Source organism: Mixophyes fleayi, chromosome 3 (genome assembly GCF_038048845.1).
Source record: "Mixophyes fleayi isolate aMixFle1 chromosome 3, aMixFle1.hap1, whole genome shotgun sequence".
NCBI lineage: Eukaryota > Metazoa > Chordata > Amphibia > Anura > Limnodynastidae > Mixophyes > Mixophyes fleayi.
In genome coordinates, this window is record NC_134404.1 from 229,990,725 (window position 1) to 230,008,249 (window position 17,525).

Genomic DNA, 17,525 nt, shown 5'->3' on the forward strand with positions numbered 1-17,525 from the left:
TTTTAAATACATTTAGCTTGGGTATACACAATGGATGTGTTTTGATCTAAGACCTTTTTCCAGATTTTCAAATTCTGCTTCATGTTAGACATAGTTATGCTCTGCTCTCTACTAATCAATGGTAATATTTCTCAAGAGCCCCATCTATCTTACCATCCATCCATCCATGCTGATCTCGATTTCATCTCCTTTCCTGAACTTTCTTTCCCTTTGTCAGCAAAGAACCACAAACGCATTTTAGTTTTTGAGCATCTATAATTTAAATTTAGGCCTGACAAGATAAAACAAAACCAAAAAGGATTAAAACAAAATGTATTATTGTACAACTGGTATTTTAAATTTTGTTACTATGTGTAAACCTATGTTTTTGTTAACCTAAGTTACCAATATTAGTTGCAAAGTCTTTTGTATAAAAATTTCATTTTGGAAACTTGAAAAAACTATTTGGGGAAAGAAACTTATTTTTACCCCCTTCTATTGGATATAAGCAGAAATTCTAATGTGCACTCTCTGCCCACTAATAGTAGAGTCTGCCATTTTGCAGGCTGACTCAATATTAAGTAATGTCTAGATCAGTGGTGCTCAACCTTTTCCAGCTGGGACTGCAAGGGTCAGCGTGAAATTATTCTTGAAAGGAACAGGTCTTTTGTAATAGAGATCCATCGATTGCCATATATACAATAGATTCTAAAAACAGACTATGGGGGTAAATGTATTAATCTGTGAGTTTTGCCCTTAAAGGCATTGTAGTTTTAAATTTAGCTGTCAAACTCACCGAATATTGTTGAGTTGCAGAACTCACAGATTAATACATTTACTACCAGGACCCCATTTTGTTTCTCAACCCAGAGATTATGCACCACTGTTCTAGATAAGTAAATACATAATTACTAAAGACTGCAGCCAAAATGTATCATTACCATTACAATTTTTGTTTCTAAGATGTAATAATATGTAGGATCAAATCAGTACTTTTTATTATTTTTTTTTTTTAAGAATCATGGTAATTACATAAGAGTTAAAAAGAAATACAGCAGACAGAGCCAAAACTCCACAATCTACAGAACCAGTTAAGACTTGAGTCATATTTTTTACATATTAAAGAGAGGGGGCTAACAAGATCCAAACTCTTCTATCCACTTTTCATATTTTTCAATGTCCGAGGCAGACACAGATTTGGATACTTTCTTCAAAGCCATCTCAAAGTCTTCCATTGTGGTGGGCATGTGCATGTCATCCCTTGAAAGATTACGAATTTCTTCTGGTGTTAAACCTTCAATACGTCTCCTCATTGCCATCAAAGATGCATCTCTGTGTAGACATCGATATGTTCAATAAACACCACTATATGTTATGAAATGCAACTTTAAAAAGGATCTCATTTATTTTAAACATCTCATTTATAGGGTAATAAAAATGTATTAGAGCTTTACTATGTAAATCAAGAGACTCTCGTTTTCTCATAGCCTGAGCCAGCTTGTAGTGTTTTGGTTCTGCTCAGATAAAGCCATCTCTTTTTTAAAGCTTACTTTATCCCTGATGCTACTATTTACACCAATACACCCTTGCAGCTGTCCCAATCTCCACACTATAAGCCACACTCACTCCTCTTGTTTCAGCTGTGCCCTCTTCCACTTAGAATGTAAGCTCTCTAATGAGCAGGAACCTCCATACCCTTTGTTTTTATGTCTGTATTTATTGTGTTTGCCTTGTATGTCCTTGCTTTACATATGTCCTTTTTTCCCTACTGTACGGCGCTACGGAACACTGTGGCGCCTTACAAATCTATAGTAATAACAATCTTCAGAAGATTTGTCGCAAAGAGCATGAATGAGTTTGATAATGCATGTGCTGGGTGCGTAATAAATGTGCACAAATGCCCACTTCATTAAAGTAGCATCAAGCAGGGGTTTCTCCAAGAAAACCACCAGATAGTAGTTAGGTTATGGACTCAAATAAAAATTTTATATTTTCACATAAATCGTAATATCAGAAAATGCACCAGGGAATATAAATATGAACCAAATTTGTGGAAATTAAATATATTTAGGATATTAAAGGATTAGTCCCCGATAAAGAAAAGTACATAGTCCATTTTGAAAGACTTAGAAGGGATGGAAGGAATAGAACTAGTACGGTATTCTAAATATTCGTTTTCCATTTAGTTTCGATGAATATATAAAAGATCCAGGAACCTTTCAGAATTGGGGAATTTCTACACAAAGGAGACTTAATGGCAGCAATAACACTGAAGGAACATTGCATTTTCTGAATAAAGTGACTAAAGATGTCTAATATACAATGGCAAATGTCTAAAGTTGTAGCCAGGTATGGGAACTCCAACCCTAATGGTGAATGTTTTTAGCTGCTCTTTTATATAGGGTAACTTGTATGTTAGGTTTATTGATCATTTAACAGGTTAACATTCAATCAAGACAAATGAGACATTAACCAGTGATTTACAATTATAGTAAATACATACGTTGTTCACATGTGCGACCTGAACACTCACTATTGTCAGGCAACTTTACCAGATCCACACTGAGCTATGAAGACATACCTGCACACATTGGTGATATCTGCTCCAGAGTAACCATCCATGTTCTCCGCTATGCTCTCAATGTCAACATTATTTGCCAACTCCAGCTCTCGAAGGTTTATTCTTAGAAGCTCCCCTCTTCCGTTGGCTGGAAAACAAAGAGAAAAAAAGATGCCAACTTTTGTCTTTTAGAGATAGCATTTGAAAGGTAACAATTGGACATTAGACAGATATTAAAATTGGAACTATAGCCAAGATGTTTATACAGCTCCCTTTTTACAGCACAGTCATTCCACGTCAGTTCAACCAGGTGTGTCCACCATCTTAAATTTTACCAATTTTTTTTTTAGTCAAGAGTATGTTCAGAAAAATTATTTCTGCTGAATATCTCATCTGTCTAACCATTAGTTGTCGAAATATTGATTTTTCAATGTATTAAACTATTTACTAATCGCGGCTCATTTATTCCAGTTTACTTCAAGTATCACACGCATAGTTGTTTATTAAGGAACCACCACAAAAGTTGGACCCCTAAGGTAAATTTTCCTCACAAATCTAAAAATTAAAAACCAAAATTACTTTATCTGCCTTACGTTTCAGCAAAAATGCAAACTTTTGGAACAGAATTAAAAACGCTAGGTTAAATCAACATTAGGGGGTAAATGTATCAATATGCGGGTTCTTCAACACCCGCGTGTTCAGCCTCTTCCGCGATTAAATTTCAAGCGGAGCTGCATTGTAAAGGGAAGTTAACCCTTTACAATGCAGCGCCGCTTGAAATTTAATCGCGGAAGAGGCTGAACACGCGGGTGTTGAAGAACCCGCATATTGATACATTTACCACTTGATATCCCATTATATTTTTTTTAGGTGCTTAACAAAGATATACTACCACAGTAAAAAAAATCAGTATGGTACTCTGATACATAGAGGAGGAAAGTTGACGTTCGATTACGGTTGTACCGCATACATCGTTTACGCAATAAACCATGAAATTTAAAAATAAACATAACTGAAGTTGAGTCGACAATCACATTATTTTCCTCTTGTTTGGAACCTGCAGTAATGGTCTGTAATTATCCTTGAAGTGTCAGTCAGCAGTGTATACTGCCTTCCAGTACTTCTTTGGATAGTAGGCACTTCCGTTATACAGAGGACCTGAATAAGAGGAAGGCCAGGACAACACATTTGTTGATCGGTTTCGTTTCAAGTGTACCAGCACATTTTGTTCCTCCTCATTACATTGAATAATATACCCAATGTACTAGAATGTTATTGTACACTGCTGCTATGTATGTTCCAGGTTGCAGATCACTTTTGTCTACATATTTTGCGACTACAGACATAGTGATACCAACTGCTGTCTTCATGTCCTCTATGACAAGCAGTAATTGTGTAGCTCATCATTACCAATAGGCCGAAACTTTTGACGAGTAGAAACGACTAAGACTGTGGCAGGAATATGTAGACGGCTATGCAGCTTAGTTTTGCAGTCTTGTATTTCACTTTGCGACACGTAGAAAAACGTTATGCCACGTACGTTTTCATTTACCCAGTTATAGAGCTCCAAAGGTGTCAAGATGTATTGAGTTTCCACTGCTTGCAGACTGTTGCATGTGGCTAGATGTTTAACTGTCTCTCCAATACCATCACACAGACTCTTACCATGAGATGTGGCATAAAAATTCCATTCTGCTTGAATGTTGAAGTTATCCTTATGGAACCATAACTTCAAAAAGTTTTTGCAGTGCCTGTATTGTGTACAAGCACCATCACTAGAATAGTGAACATACTTCATTTTTGGTAATAGTTCCAATAAGCGTTTCATAACTACAGTAATGAAGGCATGCCCATTAATGATCACGGTTACCACTTAACGCACAGACACAGTTTAAAGTGTCACAATCATCTTGTCTAAAATATACAGCAAATGGGTGAAGTGTTTCCTGTGAAGTGTCCTAGTGGAATCCTTAAATTGCATCCTGGCACACGTATGAATTTTCCGCAAAATGTAGTAACACAGTAGCTTCCGTTTCTGGTCGAATGGTTTCCTTTAACTGGCATAGGAATTCAGCCTGGGGCTTAGCTGTGTACAGAGGGACTGTTGCATAATCAACAGCACTATAAATAACTTCACAGAATTATTCCATAGTACTAGCGATTGTAACCAATTTACTTTGGTCAGTGTGGACCCACTGCTTATAAACAATTGCGTCATCATCATCCATGACACAAAAACGTTTTTCAACTATTTTCTGAAGTGCTTTCAGACCTGGGCATTTGTCTCATTGATGAAGCATACAAGTTTTTGAGACTGAAGAACAAACAAGGATTTCAGTTATCTCTTTGTTGACCATCTTTACTGGTAGAGCAGCAACCAATAATTTTAAGTTTTGGAGAGTTTCACAAACACACAGAATGCATATCTCTTGCACACTAACACCACAGAGGTCATAAGGAACAAAACTTTGCCAATACAAATCAAATGTCTGGAAAACGGCATGGGGATGCTGCTTCAGGGGATTAAAGACATTTATTTGAATTTGAAATTTAGACTATGCATATTGCATAAGCATCTAAGCTCAGATATGGCAAGAACAGGAAATAAACATGACTATAGTCCTTGAAGGTGCAACGGGACTAGAGTACAGGCTACAAAGCCAGTGGGTTGGGACAGTAAAACCAACAAGCCCCAAACTGTAAGGATAAACCTTCAATTAAAACATTTTTCATGATGAATGGTCTAGCCAACATCCATGGTGGACATGTGTTAACAAAGCTCCTCGCTCACTGACTAAAAAAAAAAAACCCAAAAACAAGTATCAGGGGCTCCTCTTCCCCTAAATTGCTCAGAATGGAGTAAGTTTATACCTCAGACGAAGTGGGCTCCCAGCAGAAGACGCTTGCCACTATCCTTGCCTCCCAGTATCTGAAACACCCATCTGGCAGAGAGAGAATAGACATAGATAATATGGCCACTTCGATCGCAGAACAGATCAGCAGCAAAGCACCAGTGGCCGACATCAATCACAGGGAGCTTGGACCAAACTGATAGGGGAAGTATCCACCCGTGTTCTGCAGCCTGCAACACTCTACGGAAGCAAGGTAAGTGCCCCCACACTGGCACTCCTAGATCGATGACCCTGCATTGACAGGTCAAGCGGCATCACTGTACTTCCTCCTCCTCTGACCACAACTGCTTACAGTAAAACCTCACACCCACAGAAACAGAGACTTTAACACCTTTCCACCTCCAAAACTAGTGTCCCGAGGGCTACACTGTCTTACCCATGCACCACTTAACAGCACACATCGGTTTACCTATCTAGACAAAACGGAGCATACACCTTAGCTCCGTGCTGTTGAACATAAAGACCTGTACACTTTGTTACCTTGGTGCCAAAAATCCTCAGAGTCATCATTGCAGGTGGAGTTAGTGCTTCCCTCATACACAGACACCTCCCACAGCTGCTACCTAGAGAACAAAAATTACTGACTTCAACATTTAAAAAAAAAAAAATCCAGACCTGTATTACTGGAACCTTTCTGTTGTACCCATGTGTATTATATACAATTTTTGTGAAAACAAAAAGCATGGGCACGTATATTTCTGCAACATTGTTGCCACCTGCTGGTAACTTGGCACATAACGCCATCCTCAGCTAAAACCTGAACCTGACAAAAGATAGTCATCTAGTGTTCAATTCTTATATAGCTTCATCAGGACACTGCACCTGTTAGATATAAAACCCATAATACAAGTGAGCAGCATATCTAAAAACAAAAAATAAAATAGATTAAAACAAATTGAAATTAAAAAATTAATGGTAGCTCCACAATAGACGCAAAGGTGAAGAGGGGAACAGTACACAAACAACTCAAGACGGCTACTCATTTAGACCACAAGGATTATCATCATCATCATCATCATCATCCCTTATTTATAGGGCGCCACAAGATTTCCGGAGCGTCGTACAGAATACAAATAATGGACCATACAGGGTAAAACAGTACAGAACAAAAAACAAAAAAAAGGGACTCCTAAAGCTCCAAACATAGCTAGTACAGTGAAGTTGGAGCAGAAGAATAGGCAGAGAGAACCCTGCTCATAAGAGCTTACATCCTAAAAGGAGGGGCAAACAGACAGCAGACAAATAGGGAATAAGTGGAGGGGAGAGGGCGCAAGAGGAGCGAGTAGCGGGCAGCAGGGGAATATAGAGATGTGGAGAATAAGCATGGAGAGATGGCTAGTTGGATAGCCGGTAGGCTTGGAAGAACAAATGAGTAACATTGAAGATAAAATGGAGGAACTGGCAGCCTCCCATAACAACCTCATCACTGAGCATGAGAAGTTGGAAACAGAACTCCATGAACTACAGGATAAGATTGCTGCCATTAAAGAACGGTCTAGATGTAATAACATAAAAATCTGCAGCATTCCAGAATTCATTGGGCCAGCTGAGTTGCTTCCTCTCGCAACTGATCCATTCCCTAAGTTATTGCCTTAGGCATCTTACCAAGACTTGATCATAGATCAGATCCAGACCAACCTCTAGGGAGCCTGTGGATGTAAAGATTTACCCAGACACATGCTCATGGATGTTCATTTCTTCCAAGTTAAAGAGTGTATATAGCGGGCGGCCAGAATGGAATATAATGATGAACTCCTGCAGAACCTACAGATCTTTCAGGACTTCTCATCTGCTTAGGTTACTAAACGTAGATCTTTTCAAGCAATTGCTAAAGCGCTAATAGAACAAGAGATTTTATACAGATGGGGGTTCCCAGTTAAGCTAATCCTCCGGAGGAATAATGCTACCCACGTGATCTCTCTGTGGAAAATGAAGTGGTCTTATTGAAATCTTGGGACGTGCTAGTTTCAGAGGTGGCCCGCACGTCTAGAACACACATCTGGCAAGACTGGTTGAAATAAGTCTGTGGTCGAGATTTACTAGAATATGGACTTAACGATCATTGTGTGCCTTCTCCAGCTGAACTCCCAGTTCTTCATCGCACTAGTAGCAGATGCCATGGATGCTAACACCGCTTCCTCACAGTGGAACTACGCTGGCCTACCACTGTTTTACAGAACTCCTGCCGACAGTAAAATTTACTCCATCACTGTGACTCTAGATCAGGATTACCTATGCCAACCTACCAGTTCTTTCTATTTTAGGTGCTGCAGGGTTCTGGAGGACGCAGAGTTTCAATCCATGCTACACAAAAGACTACTGCCTTTAGCTTTTCGTTAAGATGTTGAAGGTATATCTAGATTTCAGTTTTTTACTGTTGTGATGTGTTTAGACACAAGACGTTCAATTGTTTATGTACTGTACATGATTGGGTTTTGTAAGTGTGTAAGATTGTAAATTTACAATTCATTTTAGTTCACTGGGTTGACATGAGTGGGATGGGTCCTCCTAAGGAACACCCGTCCCCAATTACCTAACTTACTGGATCCCTACCCTACCATCAAATAATGTAACCCAGTGTCTTGAGTAATTTCAGTTATTCTACCCCCATTTTTTTTCTTTTACTACCCCCCCCTCCCCCATCTGGAACACACCATCTACCATATCATTTTCCACACCTGGCTGCCTCCCTTCTGGCACTGCTGGGAGCCCAACATCCAATGCACTTCCGATAACATAGATTAAATATCTTTTCCAAAATGCTAGAGGCTTAAATTCCTCAAACAAATAGGAGGTTGGCACTAGCCAAAAAAAACCCGATACAGTAGCTCTACAAGAGACTTATTTTTTGACTTCTTCTCCCCCTCTGCTTCAAGACAATCACTATCCAGTCTGCTATACAGCAAACGGACCACTCAAGTGTAATATTAGCTGTAGAGTCACCTTCGTACACAAGACAACCATAGCAGATAAATCAGGAAGATACCCAATCCTAATTGGCCTATTAAAATATAGACTAGTAACCTTAATTTTATTCTATGCCCCAAACTCCCAACAAATCCCTTTTCTGAAAGGGACATTTCTGGAAATCAACCATCATAAAGAGGGCAGTCTGATTATCATGGCAGATTTTAATATTGTTGCAGACCCTAGGTTAGACAAGTCCTCCCCGATACATGCCTTCCCCACCTTCACTACTCCAGGCCCTTCTATAGCTTTTACTAAACTAATGGCAGAATATTATCTATATGATCTCTGGGGAACCTCAGATCCCAGCGGCAGAGATGATGCTTCAATCTCTTTGATCACAAAATAAAGCCCACCCTTCCACTGAAAAGAAGACTGAACTTATACAAGTGAGGGGCCAACTTCAAAAATTACTTATGTCAGGAACGCAAGAGGCCTTAACTAAGCTCCAGCAAAAGTTCTATGTTGCAGGGAACCTAGCAAACTCTTGGGCAGAAAATGTAGAGGCCATCTTGCCAAGAATAGAATAAAACACTTTATTGATGCAACAGGCCAGAAAGTCTCTAACTCTAAATGTATTGTTAATTTTTTTGCAGAGTTCTATGCCAATGTATACAATTTGAAAGAGGACAGTTCCACACACCAGCCTAGTTCAGACGCTATAGGTAGATTTCTTAGTAGCTTACATGTCCACACATTAGATCCAGAGGTAGTCTTCCAAGAGACAAGGCACCGGGTCTGGACAACTATGTAAATAACTTTTATGTCACCTTCCAACTCGAGTACATCCCCATACTTGAACAACTTTTTAATGCCGGTACAGAACGGGGGACCTTCCCCTCTGAATTGCTAGAATCCCAACTAATCACCATACCCAAGCTGGGGAGGGACCCTGCACTCTGCCTAAATTATTGACCCATTGCCCTTCTTAATTCTGATAACAAAAGATATGCTAAAATAATAGCGAATAGGCTCAGCCTGGTCCTCCAGACCCTGATTCACCCGGATCAGGAGGGTTTTGTAAGGGGGAGCTGGTTCTCAGACAATACAAGATTGGTCATAAACATTATTGAGTGTGTTGCAGAGACCCAGTCGGAGCTACTCATCCTCTCCCTTGATGCCGAAAAGGCATCAGACAAGCTACAATGGGGCTACATGGAGAGGGTTCTCCTCCAGTTTGGATTCCAGGGCTGGTTCTTGAGCGCCATTTCTGCTTTATTTATTTATTTCATCTCTGACCCTTCAGCCAAGATGTTTAGTAATGGCTTCTTATCCAATAGGTTTCCTATAGCAAATGGCACAAGACAGGGGCGTCCCCTTTCTCCACTTATTTTCACCCTCGCGATGTAACTCTTGGCAAGGACTACTAGGTGTTCTTACTCATTCCCAGGTATCATCCTAAATAATACTTCACATAAAATCGGAAGCTTTTCCTATCAACATCTCCCCAGCAAGGGTGAAATGGCACATTTTTGCTATTCTTGGAAAACGACCGCCTTACAGTATTTAGGAGTACAACTCACCCCAAAACTATTTGATACCTGCACTGTATTTGTTGAAGCCAATAAAAATACTGCCCCAACACTTTCCCCTGTGCCTGAAGTAGCTCTGCTGCACCATTACCCCACACATTTCCTGTTGCATGCCAACTATGTTGCACACCATATCTTGATCGCTGCATGTGCAAATATAGCCGAATCTTGAAAGTCACCTCATTCTCCCCCCATTGCAGAAAGTAGTGGCTAAAGTGCAATATAGCTTTGAAATGGAGACGCTGGGAATGCCACAGTGCCTTCGTCTCAGTTAATGAAATGGTTCAGTTGGCATGTCTATCTTACTGAAGGTGAGGAAGCTCCCTCTGCTCACACAGATGAAAAAAAAAACAATTAAAATACCACTGAAAATAAAACCTTTTTTCAACTCAACACAACCTACCCCCTGCTACTTTTGAATTGGGTTCAAGATGCTAATGTCCCACTATTTTAATAACATTGTGGGTAATGCAATTTAAAGCAGAGTTAACATAAGCAATAGCCTAATACTTCATTTAGACTGCAGTTCAAACAAACAGGGAAGTGCACATAACAGGTGAAAATCACTGGCCCCCTCTGGAGTAATTTTTGCAGGGCAAACGGCAGGGATGTAGGAGGAGTGGGCTGCCCAGGGGAGTCAGAGTAAAAGTAAAAGCACAGTACTTCCAAAGAACTGCCAAAGTACTCTGCAGCTTTGTAATGTCTCATGTAAAGTGTCCATCCACAAGAAAGAAAGCATCCGCAGGAAGTGTATGTAGATTTCCCTTTCCGGAACAAGTAGCTTCATTGGTAATAATATTGTTAACAAAATATCCCACAACTGAAAAAATATTCCCCTGATGCTGGACCTCAGCAGTGAAGGCACATCAATTTGATGTGTGAATACTTGATCTTACCCAGATGACAGGTTTTTCCAAAGCATGTCCCACCCAGTCCTCACTGTTCAATATCCTGGACACATAAAAAAAAAAACCCACTTGGTGGGGCTCCTGAAGGAACCAGGCTATTGGGATCAGATGTACCCTCTTCATCACCAGATAAGAAAAGGGCACCTCTGGAAACAACTCCTTGAGTAAGAGCTCAGGGTAATCCTTTCAGTGACATTCCAAGAGGTTCAGTAACTGTGTTTGTTGTTGTGGTTTCCCCTATTCTGTGCATCGCTCACTGTTGCTTCCAGGACATTAACCTAAAATTTTATGGAGGCCTCATGAAAAGCAACTGAGCTTTCCACCGTACTGATTGGCGGCTGTGTAGCAGATCCTGCCATATAAAAGTGATTGTAGTCCACAAATGATCAATCTTGCCTGTCAGGGCCATTAGGCAGCTGGTAATTGTGGCTGAAGTGAGTGCCCTATGAACAACATTTAAACACACTGAGAGAATGTGTGAGATTTCACAATGATGCCGAAACCTGCTGACCCGAAGAGGAACCTTAAGTAGCAAGAAAGTGTTAAAAGTCTTTCTACAGCTTGCTAAGTGACTTGAGATTGTTGATAGCAGCAAGTTCCAAAATAGTGAGGTTAACTAACAAAATGATAGGTATCAAGATGGCAATGTGATAGGCTAAACACAAATACAGCTATGCCACATATCTAACCTTCATAATCATAGGAGAGATGATGAAGAGGAAATCGCTGTGCAGAAGGAAAGACAGAGGCTATCATAGCGGCCTCAACAGCTGTGGCAGTATGGTCAGGTGGTTATAGTCTTAAAGGTGCTGCAGCAAATTAATCCATTAGTTACTGAATTGTAGACCTTTTTGTTACAACATACAGTATTAGATCAACACTGTATTTATATGAGTGTATTGCAGACTTGACTGCTTTAATTGTCCTTTCCTTCCTATTCCAAAGCAGATACACAAGCCAACTTTCATTGTACACTACTATAATGCCGCTCTTTCTCCCCTCTCTATATTAACTATGGAGACACAAGGTTGTATTCAAAATGAAATATAAAGTGTTAATTCTTAGATGTTTTTAGTTTACATCTATATTGCTGACAAAGCAAAAAAATAAATAAAAGTAAAGCACTTAAGATTTACTTCATATGGGAATGCAATACGTGCAGAACGGCACACCTACCTGATGGTAAAGGAATATAAATTCTCTTCTCCAAACGTCGTCTTAAAGCCTCATCAATATCCCATGGAAAGTTGGTGGCTGCAAGGACCATTACCATTTTAGATGGGTCATCATTTTCAGATGCACCACCCACACCTAAGACAAAATAGGATGCATTTATTTTTCCTCTTTATTTCCCTCTCAAATGAAAACAGCTAAAAGATCACTGTATTCCATCATATAACTGGAAGCAAGGTGATAACCAATAGCATACTTATCAGATATGCCCTTCAAAACTGATCACCAAAAGTAGCATAGAACTCAGCAGATAGGAGTAGCTTGGCTCAAGTTGTTAAAAGGCATATTTATGTGTTGTCTTGATAGAAGTAACAGTGGACACTCCTTACTTGAGAATACAGCACTACATTAATACAGATCAATGTGCCATCACTCTATATCAGTACCTTACCCTCCAATTGGATGAGGATGGGAGAAGGATGCCCTCACATCTGCCAGCACTTCTTACAACTAGCTGCTGGGTTTACTTAATTTATTTTTGGATCTCTTCTGCAAATATTTCATTGAATCTCCTTTCTAAAAAGACCCACAAGCATGCTTTACAATGCTGTTCTCATAAGTTATATTACTATAAACTACTATAAGTGTCTTTGTTTATTGAATTTAAGACCGTGATGGGAATTAGGAACGTAGCTAACCCCAACATAAGGTTTATTTAAACCATAACCGGGATAAACAGACTAGGACGTAATGAGACACAAAGTATAAAACAATGGTTACCGTCCATCTGGACTAGAAGCTCTGCTTTAACTCTTCTGCTAGCTTCATGTTCCTCTGAGGTTCCTCTTCGGCTGCATATGGAGTCAATCTCATCAATAAATATGGTTGTTGGGGCATAGAAACGTGCCTAAATAGAAAAGTGCAATTAACACACTGCAATACAAATAAACACCTTTGCCAAGCGGACTGGTGTATTGGAGAAAGTAGTTGGTAGGTAAAGACTCTCAAACATTTTAAAAAAACGGGATGTCCAGCCTCATGCAATCCTATGTTCTGGTTTTAATAAAACTGAAGGCAATGTATTTAGACCCAACTAATGTACTGCTTCAGCAGCGTTGCAATTAGCTGCTCAATTACTTATGGAGCTGCATGCCCTTTGCATTTGCCTTTAGTATGTCACATATACTTAATTTGGTACTGTGAAGTACCAAGAGTTGACTGTTACTAAATATTTTAAATCACATACTGTTGAAAAATAACAGAAGCAATGTAAAAAGAGTTTCATTTCTGGATATCATATGCTATGCATCAAATGGATAAACATTATTTCAAATAGTACACTTCTTGCTTACTTTTGACTTCTTTTTTTCCCCCCATGCGCCAAGACATAGAAATATGTCCCAAAACACTGTTTTGTTAATGTTCTGAATTCTCAGTTTAGCAGGCTTACCATTTCAAACAAAAGGCGGACAAGCTTCTCAGATTCTCCTCTGTATTTGGATGTAAGCGTAGATGATGAAATGTTGAAAAATGTAGTCTTGCACTCTGTTGCTACAGCTTTGGCTAAAAGAGTTTTCCCCGTCCCTGGCGGTCCCACCATCAGTACACCCTTTTGAAAAGGAAAAGATGAAGGTGGACACCATCTTTTTTTTTTGTTCAGACTAAAAAGACAATGGTGCATTTGGAATAGATATAGTTTTCCACATTTTCCATTTTACCTGTGTCTTAAGATAATCAAATATTCCAGACTAATAATTATTCTGCATGGCATTACCTTCCATGGTCGTCTTATTCCCTTAAAGAATTCTGGCATCCACATTGGCAACACCACAGCTTCCTTCAACAATTTCTTTGCGTCTTCCAAGTCTGCAATGTCATCCCTATGTGCAAAGAGTGAATAGAATTAGAAAACTACAGCCAAGTTACTTCTATCAAAAATAGACATTGAGAAACATATGTAAAATAGTCAGTGTCTTGACAAGTTTATTGCATGGGCTCTTTTGTCCAAAAGGAGAAAACAGTTTTCCCACTATATGATATGATACATACAAAATGCTGTATGTGTCCGTATGAGATTTAAAAGTGCAAAATACTATCTGTTTTAAACAACTGCTTAGCAACAGCATCAAATAATTACATACAGGAAAAATGTGAACTTCCTATGCAGAGGATGAGTGCAATCATAGTGCAATATTTTATAATACAACTAACACTAGTGAACACGAATATATAATAAACATGAAGAAGTTAAAGAAACCATTTTGTTGCCTGGCTTTTATTTTAAGCAAGGACAAATAAAAAGTGAAGGCGGGGAGTAGGGGGAAAGGGGAGGGGTTACCTCTCATACAATGAAACAGTATAAGGGACCTGAAAGCTCAGGGTGAGCTAGTGCTAGAAAGGTAGAGGTGGGATGTTGTTAAATTGAGTCCAGGTAGCCCAAGAGGATAAATTCTTCAAGCTACTAGTCATAAACTCAATCTCACATGTGTAATTACCCACCAACCTCCCTCAGTTTGGTGCAATGTAGAGCTAGCAATAACATGCCATTTTGTAAAAATGTTATCTATGTTTTTTATTTCAACAATAAAAAAGTGTGGGCTGCACAAATCAAATACAAAGCAAGTGAATATAAGAACTCTGGTTATAAAAGACATCTATTTTTAGCACTTGCTTTTGCCACCTGCAATATTTTTAACTACCTTATACAACTTTATTTTTTTCATGCTTATTTTATTTACTTATACACTCATTTCCCAACCTACCCACACCATATTTTCTAATAATTCAATACCTTTTCCATTTTATTTTTTTCTACTTTATTATATTTTATTTGTGATATATTTGTGTATTTTATTTACATTATCTGTATACTTATTTTGTTTAGTCATCTACATTACTGTCCATGTCAGCATAATTGTACACAAACTACTAAATGTATATTAAAAAAAAAATGCGGGAATATTAGTTTCACTCACTTTGATGTACATACTGCATACACTTTCACTGCCCCACCCGCTTATTCACTGACTTGGATTAGTATCTTTCCCTAATCCTGTCTACCATACCTCCACTCCTACAACATCATTCAATACCCTAGAAAAAACAAGTGTTTGACGCACCAGATACTTCCAAAAGTAAATAATTTCACTGTTAACTCCCTTAGAATGCCATGTATAATACTTATATTTGAAATTGAGGTGCTACCACTTAACTAAAAACCAATATGCAAAAGACTGAAGAAAAAAAAAAAGAGCTAATGTAATGCACTTTAATAGGTAATGTTTTGATACATTTAGTAGTTTAATCAAATTTTATTCAGATCCAAAGTCTTATTGCAATGTTCAAATCAGCAGTTTCTTTCTCACTCTCCATCAGCTACTGATACCAGAACCTGATCCTGTATTACCAACCACTACCAGACCCTGAAGTCCTGTGCTACTATGTATATCCATACAGGACATCCAGAGATTTCCCTTCATACCACGGCAACAATCAGCTAAATATGCTTTTCCTCTGTTGACTAGGTGGAGGACACCATGTTTATTTTCCACAACAGATGAGAAATAAGTGAACCTGTTACTATATTATTCTAGCGATTTACCTTTTTGTCAAAGTTACTTACATGGAGTAAGCTGTACTTTAACCATATTTCCCATTTAGTTAATGCACAAGTTAGTGAAAATAGTACTTTATAGCTCTTTGTAGTACAAACAGAGCACACTACTACTATGCTTACCATCGAACATTGGGATTCTGTGTAATTATATCCCTCTCCAAGGCTTCTACTAGATCTTTATCATACCCAGTGCCATCAAATCTCTTGGGTTCACTTTCAGACACATCAGCAGATGACTTGTTCTAAAAACAAATAGACATACGATGAAAGTTTTCTAAATTATGGAAGCCTACAGTTTTAGTTCACAGTAGTAGAGAAACCAGGAAGCAGTAAATATAATAAAGTACTTTGTTCTAGAGATCACATCATTTATAAATACCTAATAAAAAAACAAACAGAAAAAAACAAAACACAACACTTAATGGATCATAGATTTTTGGTAAAAAAGTAAATAAAAGAAACTCAAATAATATACAAGTACCTGGAAATGTACTAAAAATTATACACTCAACCGTTCCAGACATCAGAGATCCAAAAGCCCACTTCAAGCTGTGCAACAGTAAATCACAATTTTTATTTTTAGCCCAACTCCAGGATTCAGATTTCCCATGTAATCCTTGTCCCAACCACCCCCTTACTTCTGAAACGGACGCTCCAGTGGCACCTCATGAGGGAGCAACTAAAAAAAAAAGCTAAGGAGGAATGGCAATCAGTCAAACACAGCCATACTAATTGGACAGTGTGCAGCTTCTACTCAGGGCTCTTTGCATTGAAAGTAACAATACTAATCATTGTGGTTTAGAGGTGCTCATGCTTCAGTTGGGGAAGAGGCAGGAAAGTGAAAGGCTAATTATTAGATATCTGGCTATTCATGTCTTATTTATCAGCGTATATCCAGATATCAAACCTACTTTAATAATGGTCTATAGAACTCACATTACGGACTGTCTGTACTGTTATGAGCATTTTGTCGCTATCCAATAACGATTGTCGAATCTCGATTTGTGTTTCTAACGCACAAAGATTTATTCTCAAAAAATAGCAGTAGATATATCTTAGCGAAATAATAATAAGTACAGCCGTTACTTATCGCAGGCGTTTTGGATCCAGTGAACAGTCATTCAGTCCTGAAGTCTGTGGTCTAGGTGACTGAACTCTGGATGAGGAGCTGCTGCTTATATGCAAACAGAGATACAGTAAAACAATGCAAAGGTGTGGCTTGCTTCTATTGGTCCAGGCATCAGGAGGGTCCAGGGGGTTGCAGATCATAGGCTAGTTTAAGCTCAGGAATCCAAAGGAGGGGGGTCATCTCTCCAGGGGATGAGCTCTGAACTTCCCGCCAAGATTACTCATCATAATAGTCCATAATTCCTTAACATTAATAACTTGCGTATGCACTCTGCGATTCCTTCACAGAGTGAACCGGACAGTTGCAAATGCGAAGAGGATTAGTATGATACCACACATGACTAGATTCTTTTAACGTGTACCATATGTTTTACTGATATGCCTATAACTTATATTACATATAAATACTACTATATATCGACATAAATGACTGTGTTGCAACTACCATTAATGTGTACTATTTTACAAGTGTGCGTGTTTGTGCGAATGTATGTAAAAGACTAAATACTGTTGTTGCCACATGTTGCAGTTGCGTAATCCCTTCCACGCCGTAGCGTACGCATCTTTTCAAACAAAGACAACCAAGTTCGCTCGATTTTAATTGAAATTACTTTATCCAATATGCTGACTTCGACAGTACGTTCTGTCAATGTATCTCCCTGCATTCTATATATATCAATTATATCAGTTCCCCTTCTTGTTGCTTGCATTTTTGTAGTCTATTATATATTAAAAGTAACTGTTCTGTGT

At 38.7% G+C, this 17,525-nt stretch overlaps 1 protein-coding gene across 3 annotated transcripts in view; it reads right to left on the bottom strand.

Moving 5' to 3' along the window:
* Window positions 1-960: 960 nt before the first annotated feature.
* KATNA1 (katanin catalytic subunit A1) overlaps window positions 961-17,525 on the bottom strand; it is a 34,929-nt gene continuing 18,364 nt past the window's right edge. For all 3 annotated transcript variants that reach the window (XM_075203254.1, XM_075203253.1, XM_075203255.1), the window contains 7 exons: window positions 15,768-15,889; window positions 13,806-13,911; window positions 13,482-13,640; window positions 12,812-12,938; window positions 12,035-12,169; window positions 2,561-2,687; window positions 961-1,311 (listed from right to left, as the gene is read on the bottom strand). In XM_075203254.1, coding sequence (XP_075059355.1) covers window positions 1,113-1,311; window positions 2,561-2,687; window positions 12,035-12,169; window positions 12,812-12,938; window positions 13,482-13,640; window positions 13,806-13,911; window positions 15,768-15,889 — 975 coding nt within the window. In that variant the 3' untranslated portion in view covers window positions 961-1,112. The remainder of the gene's footprint in view (window positions 1,312-2,560; window positions 2,688-12,034; window positions 12,170-12,811; window positions 12,939-13,481; window positions 13,641-13,805; window positions 13,912-15,767; window positions 15,890-17,525) is intronic.